This window comes from Pocillopora verrucosa, chromosome 4, assembly GCF_036669915.1.
Source record: "Pocillopora verrucosa isolate sample1 chromosome 4, ASM3666991v2, whole genome shotgun sequence".
Classification (NCBI taxonomy): domain Eukaryota; kingdom Metazoa; phylum Cnidaria; class Anthozoa; order Scleractinia; family Pocilloporidae; genus Pocillopora; species Pocillopora verrucosa.
The window spans coordinates 29,055,242-29,072,789 of NC_089315.1; the positions used below are offsets into that span (position 1 = coordinate 29,055,242).

The window sequence follows — 17,548 nt, forward strand, 5'->3', positions numbered from 1 at the left end:
GCCTGAACTTGGTAGCCAAGGCCTGTTACCAGGGTAACACTAACTTACCTTGTTCCGAAAAGCGAGTCTTGATAACGCGGTTTGTTGAGTTTGATTTTGCAGCTTAAAGTCGGAAAAAGTAACCTCTGAATACTTTTTTCAACGTTATGAAGAAAGGAAACGTTAAGGTTGCGAAAGCGGTGAGTTTACCCTCTTTATTTCGGCTGCGTCGTCATGTTACTCCTTGCTGTCCGCCATGTCTGTTTTGAAGCAAGTCGTTTTCAAGTAACAGTGGCCAAGGGGTTGATTTCGCATTACAGGCGATTAATCGTTCATAATCATGCAAATAAAACTTTACATATTGCAAGATGATGCATTTCTTTATGGGAAAATTACACCTAAAGCATGCAGCGCGTAAATCTCCCAGTGTCCTGATCATAGGCTGAAAATATTTCTCCTCCAAACTACGAATCATCAACAGCCAACTGTCTTGAGCACAGCATTTGTCATCTTGCTCTCATCTTGATTTATTGTGAGGAGCAGTCAGGATTTTCTAGTTGTCACTAGTTTCTCATCATGAAGTCAAATTTCTTTCGACCTCTTGAAAAATTATTAACCTTAGATAGCATCATAAATACATACAAATCAAAACAAATGTTATATACTAGAAAGAAACATAAGGACTCACATTGGGCAATTTTAACCTGCTAGAACTACAGGAAAACCTGAAAAGCTAAGATCATGGTTGGGTAATTATTAAGTTTCACTTTTTTGGTCGATGATGTTAAGTGCAAGATTCCTAATAATCCTGGATTACCGTTGGCTTTTAAAAATTACTCTGAGTGGTTGTGTTCATGTTTTATCCTGAAAGGACAAGAAACCAGGAGTCACTCCTTCAAATGCAGCTGTGAAGTCTGTCAGCAAAACTGCTGCTGTCAAAACAAAGAAAAAGGTTTGCAATTTGTTTTTTTTACCTCTTTAGTGGCTAGTGCATAGGGAATCTAGCACTTAATTAACCTTTAAATTCACTCCTACGATAAAAATGTCAGTTCTCTGCACTATCTGCAATGCTCTTCTTGAGTTTTAGCTCTGAGAATTTGGCACTTTCCTAAGGTGATATTTTACTAAATTACCTCTCATCACCCTTTTGCTATAAAATTTGTTGATATTGTGAGGATAAATTCTGTTTTGGTCACTCATGGGAACAATAGGGTTAATAAACCTTTCTCTCATAGTAGATGAAGGTTAAAAAGGTACAAAAGAGACAAGCAATCCATTTTCAATTTCATCTACTCTCTATACATCGATATTGCGAGTACATGTACATTTACGCGCTGACACATGAATGGTTATTTTTATTTTTCTAGGATGATGATGATGCTACACAGATAGGAGATGACTTGGATGAATGGATGCAGGTATCTTCAGCTTGGTCATGTTTTTGGTATCATAAATAATTCCTTATTATTGCCATTGTCCACATCAAAGTAGCCAGCTATAGATGTACAGTAGTTAGTCACTGATCATTCATCTAAAGTGAGAGCAATTTTTTCTTCCTACAATCATTACATCAAAATTTAAATTTTTACCCCAGCCCAAACAGCTAATCAAGCCAGATGACCAGCTGGAATTGACAGAGACAGAGTTGAAAGAGGAGTTCACCAGAATCTTGACTGCAAACAACCCCCATGCTCCAAGCAACATAGTGCGCTACAGTTTCAAGGTAAGAATTTTTTCCAATATTTATGTCCACTCTCAAAACAAACCTATGGAAATTACAGAGTAAGCTCTGAAAATATATGTTTGTAGTTTAAAATGAATTTCAGGAATAAATGCTATTTATTTATTTATAAGTCCACATGTAGTTTGATTTTGTCTAAGTGCATTATGTACGATGATCATTGAAGAAAGGAAAGTGTGTTTATCAAACTACTACCAGTGTACCACTTTTACGTGCACTGGGAAAAATTTGATCTGAAAAATATCAACATGTACATTGGCATAAATCAGAAAGCACTTGTTCAATGAAACAGTGAGATGACATTAAAAAAAAGGTTCCTTCCACTCCATCATCACAGTGATTGACACCCTCACCTGTAGATGTAATTGACTTCTCAACTCTGAAAGTGTGTGGATATGGTTTCTTTTTAAAATTACATTCATATACATTGTGGCTTAAAAATACTTGTAAGTGTCTTGCTTTCTTAATAAGGGATAGTGAAGACATGATCTTTTTTTTTTATACACAGGAAAAATGCTATAAACCAACATCAAGTGTGGATCAGCTGGCAATTCACTTTGCTCTTGATGGGTAGGAGACTGTTTTATTTACTTGGGAGTTATATTTCTGTTAGTTAGCTACTTTAGGGGTGTGTATACAAACTTACAAAGTATTCCCTAGAATTAAGGGGTATTAAGGCTGCATTAATGCACAGACTCATGCACATTCCCTGATACAGTTGTTCTGGAGTTGTAGTCATCATATGTACATGTTTGTCCAAAACAAAATTGATCCCATAAATCTCCAAAGAAAGATTATGGAAAGGGCCAGATATACACATGTAGCTAACCTGAAGGCTGATACCCATTAACATGATGATTGATTTACAAACTCTCTGAAACCAGGTTCTGGAATTGGGAATGAAATAGGACCAGGACATTAAGAGGCAGACAAATTACAACTGAGTATTGAAAGGGTACACTCCCTCTGGAATAATACCATACAAAATTTTAGATGTTGAAAATGTATTTGAATGGTCATGAACAATGAATTTTTTGAAGGAACATGCTTCATAAAGACTCAGATGAAGCCAGGAGACAAAGAGCAAGGCAAGGACTGGAAGGTTGGTTAAGAAGTATAAAACTACCTGTGAAAAATTTAAAAAACCACTTTAGGTTGAGCCAGGATTCATTCCTTTGAAATTATGAAGTTCAAATAAGCCTCTTTCATCAATGATCTGTGGGATTGATATGTTTTTATATACAAAGAAATTAGCTTTTCTGGTTTAACATCAATTTGTGTAAAACCAATCAAATTCCCATTCAAACTGAAGCTAATAAAACTTATCATGTGGAGCATGTGGATAAAAGAACAAAAATCATTCCTGCCACTGTGGAAGAGGTTTAAAGATAAACACAATAATACTTAATTACTTTGTTCAAATTCATGTTGTATATGATTAAGCATTTGAAAATTAAGTTACCTTTATTTACATATAGTCAAAAGCAATTTGGTGGAATGCCTTTGAGAGAAGTAAAGTGGGAAATTTTTTGCCACTTGCTTCTTTTATAAAAGTGTACACACTATTGGCTTAACATAAATTTGGTAATTTTTTTTTTTGGAAATATTATATAATAATTGACCTCTTCTAATATAAAAAGATTATATGAACATTTTTGTACACAATCTGTTTCACATTAATTTTTTTAAAAAATTATAATGACATAAATTCTAGGCATTATTTGTAAAAGTTTTTTGAATACCATGTCATTAACCACAAGAATTTACTTTGACATAGAGCTAGAAGAAGTAACAGGTTTAGTGTAGAGAAATATCCACATCATTTGTTTTACTAATATTATTCAACAGTATTATGTTGTATGAATTTTAAAAGCTAACTCCATCTTGTTCTTGCTCATTAACCTGTAAGGCTTTGATGACTTCCTGAGGCCATTGAGCTCTGTTTGTGAGTAGCACCATGCAATATTTATCAACTGCATGATTTTCACAAAAGTGTGGGTTAATATTTATAATTACTACTCAAGAAATAACACTATTAACTCGTAATTTTTGATAAATCAAAATTACAGAGTTAAGAGTCTATAAAAACTAAATTTTGATGATAATATGCAAATATTTGTTTCTAAACTCTTTACAGTAATCTCTTTAAATATACTTAGGAGATTGATTGATGGAAATTTGGTTTAATATCATGATGTTTTTCACTTAAGCTTCACCCAAATTTTTCCTAACCAACTAAGAGGATTCTTACAACAAAGGCTTGAAAGATCCACAAGATTCTTGTAGATCAAGAAAAGGCACTTGGTGCTATTTACCTATAGATTAGTAAATTGTTTTAATTATAATTGCTAAATTTGTTAACACACAGCTCTACTCTAAGAATTTTGCCTGTTAAACATTTTTTCAAATTTCTCTTTAAAGTGCACAGGCAAACATACCTATGTTTTTTTTTCTTGGCTAGAGGGAAAAAGTTTGCTTTTGATAATTTTAAGATAAAGAATAACAAAATTTGAGAATGCCCTTGGAGTAAAGAAAATTTTAATCACACCTCATATTCCTTTGTTCTTTGACATTCATACAAAATTAAGTTACCTCCTAAATAAATTCTAATTTATCAGCGAACAGGTCAGGAAGTGCTGGTCAGTCATCAATTCCATTGCATGGAGTTTGTTAGTTTCCTTTGATTCAGTTGCTTGTTACACTTATATTCTTGAAATATTATTGTTTAATCTGTTATTGACTTGTTACTAATGACTCACCAGTGCATTTGACCTTTAAGAAATGTACCTTTATTGTCTACAATAATGAAGGTAGCAGCTGTGAGTCATTTTTCTCTTTAAGTTTTGCTTTGCAATCATACAGGTAGTGAAATTGTGGATGTACTTGTATCAGTATGGGGTTAAATGCACAATTTGAAATGCTTGCCATGGGACATTGTTCATAGACCATTGATTGAAAAATGACTCTCATGAGGGTACAGGATCCTTAGAACTTTTCAAACCTAGTTTACCTTGTAAATTATTGCAAGTTGCTTGTAGGAACTTAGCCCCTTGAAGAATTATGTGACAAATTGAGCAAAATTTATTGAACAAGAACAATTAGAAAGACAATATCAGCCCAATGTATGTGCACATACATTGGGCTGATATTATTTTTCTAAATGTTCTTGATAGTTAGATAATTCAGATTTTTATAATTACTAGAGATGTGATGAAGAAAATAATTGGAGGATCTGCACCATTTCTTATGTTGTGGTGGATAATTTTATGTTTTCGAAAGCTCTTGGCTATAATAGTGTTTCAATCAAGAATGAAAAGGAAAAAAGCATTGCTGTTTTGAGGATCGGGGATTGAACGCTCTTTCTTCTTTGGTTGTTGTATATCAGTTACTATGACTTTGGAAGAAAGCGCCTTCCTCTCACTGAATACTATTGAAAGTTCACTCCAAAATTGTTTGTTTTTCTTGAATTTGGAATGATGGTCAATCTGAATATTGGAGGATATAGGGGAAATTTAATTTTTTTTAGGAAACTGTGTTGCTGCGTCGATGGATGAGTATAACAAGGTAATTTGGTATTATGAACTGAGTTGATAACGTAAATTGGCGACCGTAAAGAGTTTCGAAGCTTACGTTTCGAACGTTAGCCCTTCGTCAGAGCGAATGGCGAAGGGCTAACGCTCGAACGTCATCTTTGAAAGTCTTCACGGTGGTCAATTTACATTATAAACTCAGTTAATGATACTAAATTACCTTTGATACCAGAGGAACTTGCTCAACACACTGCCAGAAATTTTTTAGATAGACTGAATAATATTAACATGTAGGTACAGCGTGTCTTTGGTGACAAACTCCTTCCTGTCCTTATAGCTGAACAAGACGCTGGGGAAGCTGGTGAAGAAGAAGAAAAAGAAAACAAAGCAGTTGAGGCAGTAGAGGTGATTTGTCTCAATGTTTAATCATAATTTTGTAATCTAGACTGAATTTTGGCAAATTACTGTATACGATGCATTCTTCGTTTCATTAAGACATATTCCACATTTCAACTTTTCTTTAAAGTCACCATTGATGGCGACCTAAAATAATAGAACGACATAAACTATTAGGGCCGGTTATTTACACGAGGTCAACTCCAAACCGCAGTTTTACGCAATCAGTGGGCCTCAGGGATTCTCTATAAGAGGGTTGATTTAATTAAATAAATGTCCTTTCACTGGTAGCTTTCAGCTCTCTTGACACTGTTCACAAAAGTAAATAATCAGATAAAAGGTTCGGCTTAATTGAAAATGGCTTAGGTTGTGTTTAAACAACGGTTAAACAACGTTTAAATGACCGGCCCTTAATCGCTTGGAAAAAGGACTCTTTTGTAACGTTGCCTGACATACTAAATTTCTGACCAAACTCCTCAGTTGTCTTTAGACATCTTAAGGCTCCATTATCGCAGAGCCAAGAAGAAAGAGACAAAGTTTATGGAAGAAAACGACGAAACACGAGTGAAACTTACAACTTTGAATTTATTTTGGTTCAGGAAAAACCAGCGGAAGAAGTTCGACCTGACTCGTCTGCCTCTGTGGGTGGAAAGAGTGAAGCAAAGTTGACGAACCAGTTTAACTTCAGTGAGAGAGCTTCACAGACTTACAACAATCCTTACAGAGTAAGTTGGTCAACTTAAAAAAAAAAAGGGGCACAAATTGTACCAGGAACTCTCTCTCTCTCCCTCTCTGTCTTTCATATAGCCAACATTTTTTGTCAACAAAACAGGTTACAGTTACCTGCTTGCTTCACCAGAAATGTCGCCGGCATGTTTTTCCATTTATGTTATCTCAGTGTCAGTTTTTTCAGTTTTTAATAGAAGTCTATATTGACCATAAGCAATTAATACTGTTTCTTACTGGACGTCATGTGTTACGATGCAGTTTCACGCATTTCTTCACCTAAAGCAGACTATCACTGTCTCAACATATTGCTGCTCTTTCGCTGTCATTTTCTGTTTCCAAGGGATACAACGAGTTTGACAGGGGGAGGGAAGGGTCCGTTGCGTTGCTTGACATTCCGAAATCGGTTGCGGAGAACATTGTTGGATAAACCTGTACACTGAAATTGGTTTCTACCTCTTCGTACTTGCACTATTTTGTTTATTTATTGGTTTTTTTTTCAAGGAACGTGGAACCTCAACTGAACCTCCACCAAGGGCAAACTTCTCAGCCACTGCTAATCAGGTAGAGCTAGAGTACACTCCTTACCATTATTACACGAAGATTCACTGTCCATTTGTTACTTTTACAGTTTTTGATATCGTTCCTTTTCAAATAAACATCAAAGCTTTTTTCCGCTCATTGTGCTGTTTTTCGAAAAAGAAATGAGCGCCCTGTCCGTGATTAGCGCCTTGTTTGGAATTAGCGCCCTAGACGTACCATTAGTAGATAAGCGCCCGAGTGCTTAAATCGAATCATTACGGTAATTCTGCTAATCGGTGTTAAAAAAATTTTGGACCAAAGCGGAAAATTTGATGGAGTCATTCTTGAGCACTTAAGAAAAATTTCTGCTAATCTAGTACTTCACCAGTGCTTACTTCCACAATTTCTCATGTCCTTTCAGTGGGAAATTTATGATGCATACGTTGAGGATTTGCAAAGACAGGTGAGAATCTGAAACTAATAGTTATTTTAGTTTCATTTTCAAATTTCTTCAACATATTTTTATTGGAAAAGTAAGCGAATTGCGAGTAGCACGCGAGAGAAGGAGTCTGTATGTTTAAACTTATAGTAATAATAATAATAATAATAATTATAATAGTGAGTGAATAAATGAACAAATGATAAATAAATGAATAGATAAAGAGATGAATGAATGAACAACGTCAGTTCTGTTATGTCATAAGTTATACGCGGAGCAAATATGAAATATGAAATATTCACATTTCCACATTGTAGAAGCCCACGTTTCAACCAAAGCCTGTGTTACTCCGTCTTCTATTGCTCAAATACATTAGACTACCTCACAGATGATGACTCTTGAGGAAGCTTTATCGTAATTTGAAATAATCGTATTTCAGGAAAAAATGAAAGAAAAGGAAAGCAGAAAGACCCAAACCTTCAAGAAAGACGATGACAAAAAGAAAAAGCTCATGCAAGTTGAAGTGCAGGTTAGTTAGCTTGTACTGCAAATGATCATCTTTGCGGAAAGTTTCGCAAGCGTCGCGCTCCAGTTCTTTGAATCGTGGTTCCAGTTTTATCCAAATTAAGCAGTGCAGACTATTTCTACCCTCTGCTAGCCTCTGGTGGGGTTCCATTGAAAGTTAGGTGGCACCTGTATGTAATCCTTCCAGCATAGTGTCTGAGCGCCTGGGATCTGGGACGTCTAGATCTGTATCTTAGCTTAGAGACCTCTTCCACGTAACTTTACTAACCAAGTGGTTCATTTGATCCAAGAAGTGGGACTGGATGTCCACCTTATAACTAATGTACAGACTTTATTGTTATATTCAGGGTGATGATATTTCAAGGATTTCCAAACCGTGCAAGATAGTGGAGAGAATGATAAACCAGAACACATATGATGAAATTGCACAAGGTTAGACGAATCTTTTACTAAACAATTCACGTCACTCATAATTCATAATGTCGTCGAAGGCGTTTTCGGAATGGCGGTTGTGATTTTTATTTGCGCGACTTTCGCGATACAGATTGCGTAAATCAAAAAGTAGAGCGCGCTAAGAGATAACCTCAAGTGTGTAGCTGACCCTTGCAGTTGAGAGCGTGTTATTACAAGGTGCTGGATGCCGATGATATCTGAATCCATGCTATTCTGTTGGGATAACGTAGTCCTCAGACTTTGAACCTGTTATAGCTGCCTAGTAATTACCTTGTATTGTTGTAGTTTTAAACTTTCAGAGTTCTCTCCTTTACCATTATTCCCATTCTGACTTATTTTTCAAACCATGCAAATGGGGTTTCTTTCTACTTTTGTTAGTCTCAGAACGTACCATTCATGACTCGGATTTTGAAGTTAAGCATTCATTTATCTTGTGCGGAGTTCGTGCAAAATTTTGATGTCTTACATTCTATGTAGTGCTGTTTGAAAATATCATCGCTTTCAATTTTTTGCCATCAGATTTCAAATACTGGGAAGACGCCGCCGATGAGTTTAAGGACCAGGAGGGGACACTGTTGCCGCTGTGGAAATTTTCGTTTGAGAAATCAAAGAGAATGGCCGTCACCTCACTTTGCTGGTTTGTCTGCTTCTCCTGATCATTGTATCCCTTTCAGTTGTTGAAAGTGAGGCAGAATGTATCGAATATATCTTTTTAGATTACAGTTGTAGTTAGCTTCTGAATATGGATGTTTTCTTCACTGTAGGAGTCCCAAGTACCACGACTTGTTTGGAGTGGGACACGGATCGTGTGAGTAACATTTATTTTGACGTCGAGACGTGACATTTTGACATCATGACATGACATCGTGCCCTAATGATATTGTGCCTTAATGACATCATAACATCGAAACATCGTAATATCCTGACGTCTTAACATCGTCACGATGACATTGGAACATCGTCACGATGACATTGGAACATCGTCACGATGACATTGGAACATCGTCACGATGACATTGGAACATCGTGACTTCATGATGTAATGAGAGCGTGGCATTTTCGTAAATGACGTTTTTTTTTTTTTTCGTAAAATTGATCGACATGAAATGGATGAACTTCAGTTTAGAAGAGTAAATAGGCTAAGTAACGTGATAATATCGAGAGAAAGTTCAGCTGCCATGGAAATTTTCTTTAAAATTGAGAGAGACTCACAAAGTACAATTGAAAGTAGGTCCGTCGAGAAATATGTGGATGATATTGATGTATCAAAAAGGAAATTGTAGGCTTTGTGTATGACATGTTCAGAGAGTTCGAATAAAAGCACAAAGAAATACTTGTTGACATTTCGTGTACTTAACCTTAATTACTTACGTTTGGGTTTCATGTATTCATTCCAGATGACTTTTTAAAGCAAAGCAACGGAATGGTCGCAATGTATACATTGAAGAACCCTTCATTTCCAGAGTGAGTGTTCATCTTAGCAAAGGCTAACCCTCTTCACTGCTAGCTTATGAAAAAATGGTAATAAAGAAGATAATGAATAAACAATAAAACTATACATGAGATGAGTCGCTGTTAAATGGTGGTACTAGAGTATGGACTATGGCATTGTTAGCTTTCTGTCAAATGATTATGCCTCGGTCCGTTTCGACGTTCGTTTTTCCTTCCACTGTTACGACTAATACATTTACCTTGTGTTTGTCAGATACATATGTGAGACAGAAAGTGGGGTCATGTGCCTTGATTTTCATCCTGAACATCCGAACTACATCGCAGTTGGTTTCTACGACGGTAAGCAACATCCCATTCAGTGAAGGTACACTTCCTGGTATTTTCATGTCAATTTAATATTTGACAGTAAAAGCTACAGTTAGGCAAGATTTTGGAACAAAACAATAGTATTTGCAAGGTTTAGTTCAGCAATGGTTTGAATATTTCATGCTCGTTTTATTTCTTTCCGTCAAATACGAGTAACGTACAATCAGGGGAATCGCGGGAAAACATGTACATAAGGAGAAGGGAAACATACTCGACATATAAGAAATCTTTTGGCTTTTTAATTCTTGGTGCAAATTTAGTTGCATTAGGAGGTAACGTATTTTAAATTGAAAATCTTTCAGTAGGAGTTGATGAGCAACCTTGTCAGAGGCCATCAAATGCAAATCAAGTTATATTATTTAGTATAAACTTGTTTCTCTGTGGAAAACACTAAAATTTAAGTACGTTGTCACTCTTTTATGTCCAGGTAGTGTTGGTGTGTACACTGTCGTTCAACAAACAAATAAGATCGAGCTGATGTACAGATCAACAGCGAAGATGGGCAAACATACGGACCCCGTTTGGCAGGTGAGGATGACGAAATATAAACGAATCTGGCAAGGGAATGAAGGAGGAGAATTTCTTCCTGTCTTGCGCCATTTTTCTGATGTTTGTTTTCGTTTTGCTTGTCTTTCATTTAAGGTAAAATGGCAAAAAGACGATTTGGACAACAACATGAACTTCTTCTCCGTATCCTCTGATGGCAGAATAACACAATGGACGATCGTAAAGGTAAACTTAGTACACTAGCTCAAAGAGAAGCAAAATAGCTTGTAGTCTCGTTATTTTCACCTGTTGAGCTAAAGTTGATTCAGCTTTTGTGGTATGTACCAAAACACTTAGTATTCTGTTTTAACAGGAATTAAAGATAATCCTCTCGAATACTTTTTATATCTTTGTCACACTGACAAATATTTGTTGTGTTTTGTTGTTTAGAGTGAACTGAGGCACACTGACATTATCACTCTGAAGCAGGGAAACACTCCTGAAGGAGAAGGAGACAACACACAGCTACCAAGTTTAGGTATATTTTAGTTTGCTATTTTGCAGCACATACCCGGGACCCCACTGACCCGAGCCATCGCCTCTGATCCCAGTTGGTCTCTTCATTCCCTACTTCCCCACTTGCTTCCAAACCGAAGTCACTTAATCTCTGTACGAGTACCTTGACATCAGACAAACTATCTTATTTTATTTAGAATTGTAAAATGTTCAGAGAAATGCGCGCGCCATGATTGGCCAGGACGAGTTCATCATATTTCCATAAAGCACGCGCCTTACGTCACAGTGCACTGTTGAGATATAATGCACACAGCCTACGTCATCGGTACGAGCGCACGCAATTCACGATACATTTTATAAAACAAATAAAAAAACTTGTTCCTCGAGCATTCGGCTCGTGCCTCTCCGCACTTCTCTCTTGATCTTAAAAATTCCCGCGTGCTTATATAACTCAACAATGCACTTGGCGCGTTTTTTATTTCTTTAACAAATCATTGAAAACGTTTACTTAGAACAATCAAAACCAAGGAAATTGACTTCCCGTTATCCTCTCTGAATTATTTAATGTTCCCACTTCTGTAATCTACAGGTTGTGGAACTGCATTTGATTTTCATAAAACAATGGATTATATGTTTCTAGTTGGTAAGTGAAATGTTCCTACAGCAAACATGTTTTCACTAAGATGTCGTCAACTCGTAATAGAGCAATTTTTTTTTTGAATGTCTAAAGTATTGTAGTACTTTTGCTTCATGTTGCTCTGTGATTTGTCTAGTGAACTTGCGTAGTTGAGTTAAGTAGAGCAATTTTCAACTGAGTGTCGAAATAAATCCGAGATTGCATTGGGTTTGGTTTACTGCGCCATGTGATTGGTACAGAAAACTCGCGCCACTCTTCCAACCAACCAGATGCAAAACTCAGTCAAACCAATCACGACTTGGTCGCCTGCATTTTCCCGCGCTTGAGGCAGTTTGGTTGTTTTGACTCTGATTTCTCGTTGGCTCTCCAAGGTATTTTCCTGTCCTCTGATTGGGCACTGTGATTACTTTGGTTTTGTTTTACGTCACTCAATCGAAAAGCACTTGAGTCAGAAACAAAACTATGACCAATCGTGACTTGATTAGGTACTTTGCCGGTTTTTGTTTTGAGTTCTCGTCGACTGATTGTGATAGTTTCTTTTGTTCTGAATGACCTTGGTGGTTAAATTGGCTTTACGTTGATCAAAAAGTGCTCTAATCGTAAACTTTTTAAACACTTTTTCTTCTTTTTATGATCAGGCACAGAGGAAGGAAAAATACACAAGTGCTCCAAAACTTATTCAAGCCAGTTCCTCGAGACCTATGATGTACGTATCTTCCTTCAATTCTCAACTCTTTTGCCAGCATCATGGCTTGAGGTTGTAGTTGTTTTTACTTTTTTCGTTTATTCGCACGCTGGGAATAGCATTTATTCACTCTAGCTTGAATTGATTCCATCAAAATCTTTACATTTATAGGAAATCAGATCGTTACAACTTTACATAACAATGTCGATTCTTAACTTAATAAAATAAATTTTACTACGCTAGAAATCGTGAGAGACGCGGAAGCTTCCGTTTAGCGCGCTACATTGTGAGAGAACCTGGCTAGGGCATTGTGTGGTGTTCTTGGACATGACACAGGACTCCCACAGTGCCACCCTTCGCAAGGACTCCCAGTCCCTTTATGTCCATGTCAAAATGTCTACCAAAGTTTTAATGAGCTTATCTTGCCAATCTCTTTTCTTATCACTCGACTCTCTTTCTTTCTGTAGGCACATCACATGGCAGTTTACTCTGTCAAATGGAATCATTTCCACCCAAAGATTTTTATCTCGTGTAGTGCAGACTGGACTGTGAAGATTTGGGATCACCATTATCAGTAAGAAGTCTTAGCTATAGGAGTGTCTTTACTAAAAGTTTTAAGCTCACAAAGCTTATAAATGGGATGAAAATTTTTAAGAACTGCAAATGTAGCTACGAATATTGAAAATCAATCAATCAAAACGGCTTGGGGTGTGGATTTATGAAGTGATTCTTCGTTCAGAATTTATTTTTAGGTTCGAACGAACCTCGTGGGATGCTAGGGACATTTCAAATGAACATTTTTGCGTGTGATCTGATAAAATAACGTTATGTCCACGACAGCTTGACCGCTCTGAAAGTTAGTGACAGCCCTTAGTATATCTATAGCTATGACACATCGTCTTAGTCATACATCTGATTTCATCTTATGAATTGTTAGCTCATCACTTATCCCTCGTTTTCTTTACGCAGAGAGCCGATGTTTACCTTTGATCTGAACAACTCTGTCGGTGATGTGGCCTGGGCGCCTTATGCTTCCACAGTGTTTGCCGCTTGTACGACTGATGGACGGGTAAGATACAATACAGTGTTACATTGTTTTGGTAGATAAACTGCGGTGTTTCACAAGGGTTTTTTAGCCCTTAGAAAAGCCGTAACTGCTCACATGTAAAATTACGATAATTTTTTTACGTGTGTTTGATAGCGCTAATCAGCTGCTGACACGTCACTCGCCTTTCGCGCTCTTCTGTCAGGTTCATTAATTAATAATAAAGGGGATAAGTTTCTAAAGAAATTGTGGTGCTGAGTCGGTATAGAAGTATATCAAGATAATTTGGTTTTATCAACTAAGTTGGTAATGTAAAATGGCCATCGTTAAGATCTTCTAAGCTGACGTTTTGAGCGTTAGCCCTACGTCAGAGCGAATGAAGTCGACTTTTCCTGCTAATAAAGGCCAAGGATGTTTAAATGATAAGTAAAGTTATGCATGGTAGCTTGTAGATATGGAGTTTCTATTCTTGTGATCAACTCGATATCTCTCTCACTCGTTCGCGATGAGAACTGAGAGTGTATCCATGTAAACGCTCCCATGCTTGGGAAGTCATGATTAGCTTACGTTTTGAGTGTGACTGGTTTATGCGAGACAGTTCTGAACCTATCATTGACGGAGCTAAGCAAAGCCACAGTGATCCCAAATCAGTTTCGACACTCCATTTGAAAATGGAGATGTGTTTTGAACTCAACAAGTTTTTTTGCCTGAAAATTTCTCAGAGCTGATGAATGTTATGATTATTGTTTCAGGTCTATGTGTACGATCTGAACGTGAACAAGTATGAACCTCTAAGCGAACAATCAGGTAGGTTCAATACCTGGCGGTGAACTACGACGCTTTAACTTATTGTGCGGACAAACCAGAAAACATTGCTGTGATCCATCTTGAACTCAATTATAGGGAGATAAGTGAAGTTTAAGAGCCTTTAGCGGGCCATGAACGAGCTTATCTACTCCTGTAGGATGAGATGAAATTCCATCACAGGTTACCTTTCTCCCCCACCCCCTCAGGCTTTTCTATTTTTTTTTCTTCAGGTTTTACCGACAGTTCGCCAGTACCTTTTTTTTGTCCTGGGCAGGGTGGGATGGGAACACAACACAACGATCTGAGTCGGGCTGGTACCCAGACCGCTCGATCTGCAGTTAAACCCAGCCAGCCAACAGGCCCTCGATTCTCTCACGCAGTAAAAAGAATAATTGCAATTTTTTCCTGTTTACAGTGGCTAACAAGAAGAGAACAAAGCTGACTCACTTGGCTTTTAACCCTGAGTATCCAGTGCTTATTGTGGGAGATGACAGGTAATTGAAATTTGTCGTAATTCGTCAGCCCTCATCTACTTCTTCTGGATCGGGAAAAAGTTACTATGAACAAACCTTTCGCACAGCTTTAAAACGTCTCCGCCGAAAGGTTGTACGATTGTCAAGGATCTTGTTCACGATCTTCGAAAATGTTTGCGAGCAATCGTAAATTTCTCGATTCTTAGCTCTTCAACCTTTGTCTAAAGTAGATTCCATTTTATTTCGTTTCACAGAGGGTATGTGACATCGTTGAAGCTGTCACCAAATCTTAGAAAAGCCACGCAGCCCAAGGTATGTCCATTAATAAAAGTGCAGCAGTTGATTTTTTGACAAGTGCAGCCGAGAAAGTCTTTATCATCCCATGGGTTTCTCGATCATCGCCCCCATTGCACCTATTACCGATCTGAACTCGTCGTCCCCTCGCTTCTTCTCTTCTTCCTCTCCTGCTCCTCCTTCTAAAACTCATCCCTGATACTCCTATCCATTCCTCGGTTTCATCTCGTTCTACACCAATTTTTTCTGTCCCGTTCTCTTTCCCGTCTATCCTTTTTCCCCCAGACCCTCCCTCCTCTTTCTACCTCTACCCCACCCCACCAGTCGCTTGTCCTTTGCCGCTATATCCTACTCCTCCATTCTTCCCTCATCCTCCTCAACTTCCAGTAAGAGAAAGTTAACTTAAACTTTATTTTAGTCCAAGAAAAATAATGAAAATGTACCAGTATTCTTTGACTTCCCTTTTCGATCAAGGAGCCTTAGAAATCCCGCCGGGCAAAGAAGAATCCCACCGGTATCCCTTTCGGGATTTCATCGCAATCTCGTCGGGATCCGCGGGAGGGAATTGGAACATGGTTTTCCCCGGCAGACGATATAAACTTTCCTAGCGACAATGTGGGCGAATGATTGAAAAAAAAGAAAAAAGCGAAGAAACCCCGTAATTGAAAAGGCGATCATCGCAACTGTGTGGGCAGATTGAGTAATGAACATGCAAAAAATAATTTCTAAAGTGACAACTCTTCCGCGGGTTTTATTTGTGATGTAAATACTTAGCTGTGAAGAGTCTTGCACTTTGCATCTGACTGGGCACTAACTCATTATGTTTTTCTCTCTAACGTTTGCCATGCCTTTATGGATTCTACACGTTGTTTACACGCTGGCCAATAACATACTAACTCACTATGTCGCTGATTCGTTCTTTGAAGGAGGAAATACCCATTCTTGTACTCACTCAAGCTACGGATTCGGACGACGAGCCAATCTCGCCGCCTCCGATTGTCTTCATACCCGTATGATACCTTTCTTCTTAAGCTTTCCTTTCTTAAGCTTTCCTTTCTTAAACTTGACCTAACTTCAAATTCTGTTTTGTAAGACCAGCAGTTAAAAGGCCTTTTTTTCCTTTTCCTCGTTTCCTTGGCACTCGGCGATTCTTGAATGATTGGCATGTTGTATTTCAATGATTTGCTTAAAGTTGTCAAGAAGATATGTGTTTACAATATGGAAAGTTCAACAGCTTAAAGATATCGCTTTCTCATGGTATATTTCAAAATAAATAATTCCCGCCATCTCGGCTGGTTTTCTTATTCTTTCTTTTCCTATTCTGCCTATCCTCGTGGTTCCTATTCTGTTTTGCGCATATCGTATTTGACTCCCTAACACTTATCACGATATATTGGACATTGTAGATGGTATTTCTCTTCCTTTTCTATTAGTTTCCTTGATCATCTTTCCTTGACAGGGAAGAAGTTGGTCGTCAAACCTTTCATATTATACGACAATTCTTTTTACCTGTTTTCAAGCTCTGCAAACGTTTTCAACACTTGACTTTATCGTCGTGGCCTAAGCATCTACTAGTTATAAATAATGTGATATTAACCATAACCTAGAGCACGTTTGCACACCGTTTTCCTTTCACCTTTGTTACTCGTTCTCACTCGTTAGAGACGCTGGCAAAACACTCGTTGTATCCTGTAACGCAACGTAACATAAGGTCTTAAGAACTCTCTTTTGGCATGGGAGTTGACACGAAATCTTTTCTCTTTTTTTAGGAGAAAGCGAAGGGTCCCGAAAACGAAATGGCAAAAATGGAGAAATTGTTGAGTCTCGTCAGAGAACCCTCGGCAAAGAATTGATTCCTAAATTTTGCCGATGACCAAACAATCACCAAAGAGAGAAGAGTTAAATCATATCTACAGTGAAAAAAGAAGCGGATTTTCCGCGTTTTAAAAAAGCTTGTTGGTCATAAGAAGACTTAAAAACAGTTTCAGCTTTAGGCATTTATGTGTAAAGCGAACCGTTTGCTCTTGCTTGTGTAAGTTAATGTAACTCGGTTCTTACGTAAATTTTGTGTGGATTTTTTTGCATGACTTGGTTGGCCAAGCAAAAGAAAAATTCAGTAGTTATATCCAGTGTAAATATATTTTAATAGTGTAGTTCAGTTCAACTACTGATGTCCTCGCGCTTGATACAATGAATGTAATAAAAAAACGATTTTTTTTTTATTCAATGAGTACCGTAACGGATGTCATCTCTCTTTAGCAGCCAGCGGATCACTTCATGGAAAGCGTCCATAACTACCACGACAACCACGGTTGCAGTAAATGATCCAAATGCAGCACGTGTTCGTTTTGGACACAAGTGTCCAATTTCAGACGCTAGTGGTCTATTATAGACGCATATGTCCAATTTTAGACAGTACTGTCCGAATTTAGACACTTGTGTCCGGTTTTAGACACTACTGTCCGATTAAAGACAT

At 37.5% G+C, this 17,548-nt stretch overlaps 1 protein-coding gene across 3 annotated transcripts; it reads left to right on the forward strand.

Moving 5' to 3' along the window:
• The first annotated feature begins 35 nt into the window (after nucleotides 1–35).
• On the forward strand, nucleotides 36–17,294 carry LOC131785246 (dynein intermediate chain 2, ciliary). Of its 3 annotated transcripts, XM_066165743.1 has the most exons (29): nucleotides 36–179; nucleotides 851–931; nucleotides 1,347–1,397; nucleotides 1,574–1,702; nucleotides 2,229–2,290; nucleotides 2,761–2,822; nucleotides 3,630–3,665; nucleotides 4,339–4,389; nucleotides 5,588–5,655; nucleotides 6,246–6,371; nucleotides 6,877–6,936; nucleotides 7,316–7,357; nucleotides 7,773–7,862; nucleotides 8,206–8,290; nucleotides 8,831–8,948; nucleotides 9,076–9,119; nucleotides 9,709–9,775; nucleotides 10,017–10,102; nucleotides 10,557–10,657; nucleotides 10,772–10,861; nucleotides 11,066–11,153; nucleotides 11,721–11,774; nucleotides 12,407–12,474; nucleotides 12,921–13,027; nucleotides 13,423–13,522; nucleotides 14,251–14,305; nucleotides 14,721–14,799; nucleotides 15,033–15,090; nucleotides 16,842–17,294. In XM_066165743.1, exons 1-29 carry the CDS (start codon nucleotides 147–149, stop codon nucleotides 16,923–16,925), a joined length of 2,175 nt encoding a protein of 724 aa, XP_066021840.1. In that variant the 5' UTR covers nucleotides 36–146; the 3' UTR covers nucleotides 16,926–17,294. The 3 variants fall into 3 exon arrangements, with proteins under 3 accessions (XP_066021840.1, XP_058958079.2, XP_058958080.2); XM_059102096.2 differs by lacking the exon at nucleotides 4,339–4,389; XM_059102097.2 differs by lacking the exons at nucleotides 3,630–3,665; nucleotides 4,339–4,389.
• Nucleotides 17,295–17,548: the final 254 nt, after the last annotated feature.

Bases quoted from the DNA above. Each gene is read 5' to 3' on its own strand.
- LOC131785246 (XM_066165743.1), top strand. From the start codon at position 147: ATGAAGAAAGGAAACGTTAAGGTTGCGAAAGCG. The intron at 3,666-4,338 runs GTGAGTAGCACC...CTAATTTATCAG, and splicing joins GAGGCCATTGAGCTCTGTTT to CGAACAGGTCAGGAAGTGCT. The intron at 8,291-8,830 runs GTTAGACGAATC...TTTTGCCATCAG, and splicing joins ATATGATGAAATTGCACAAG to ATTTCAAATACTGGGAAGAC.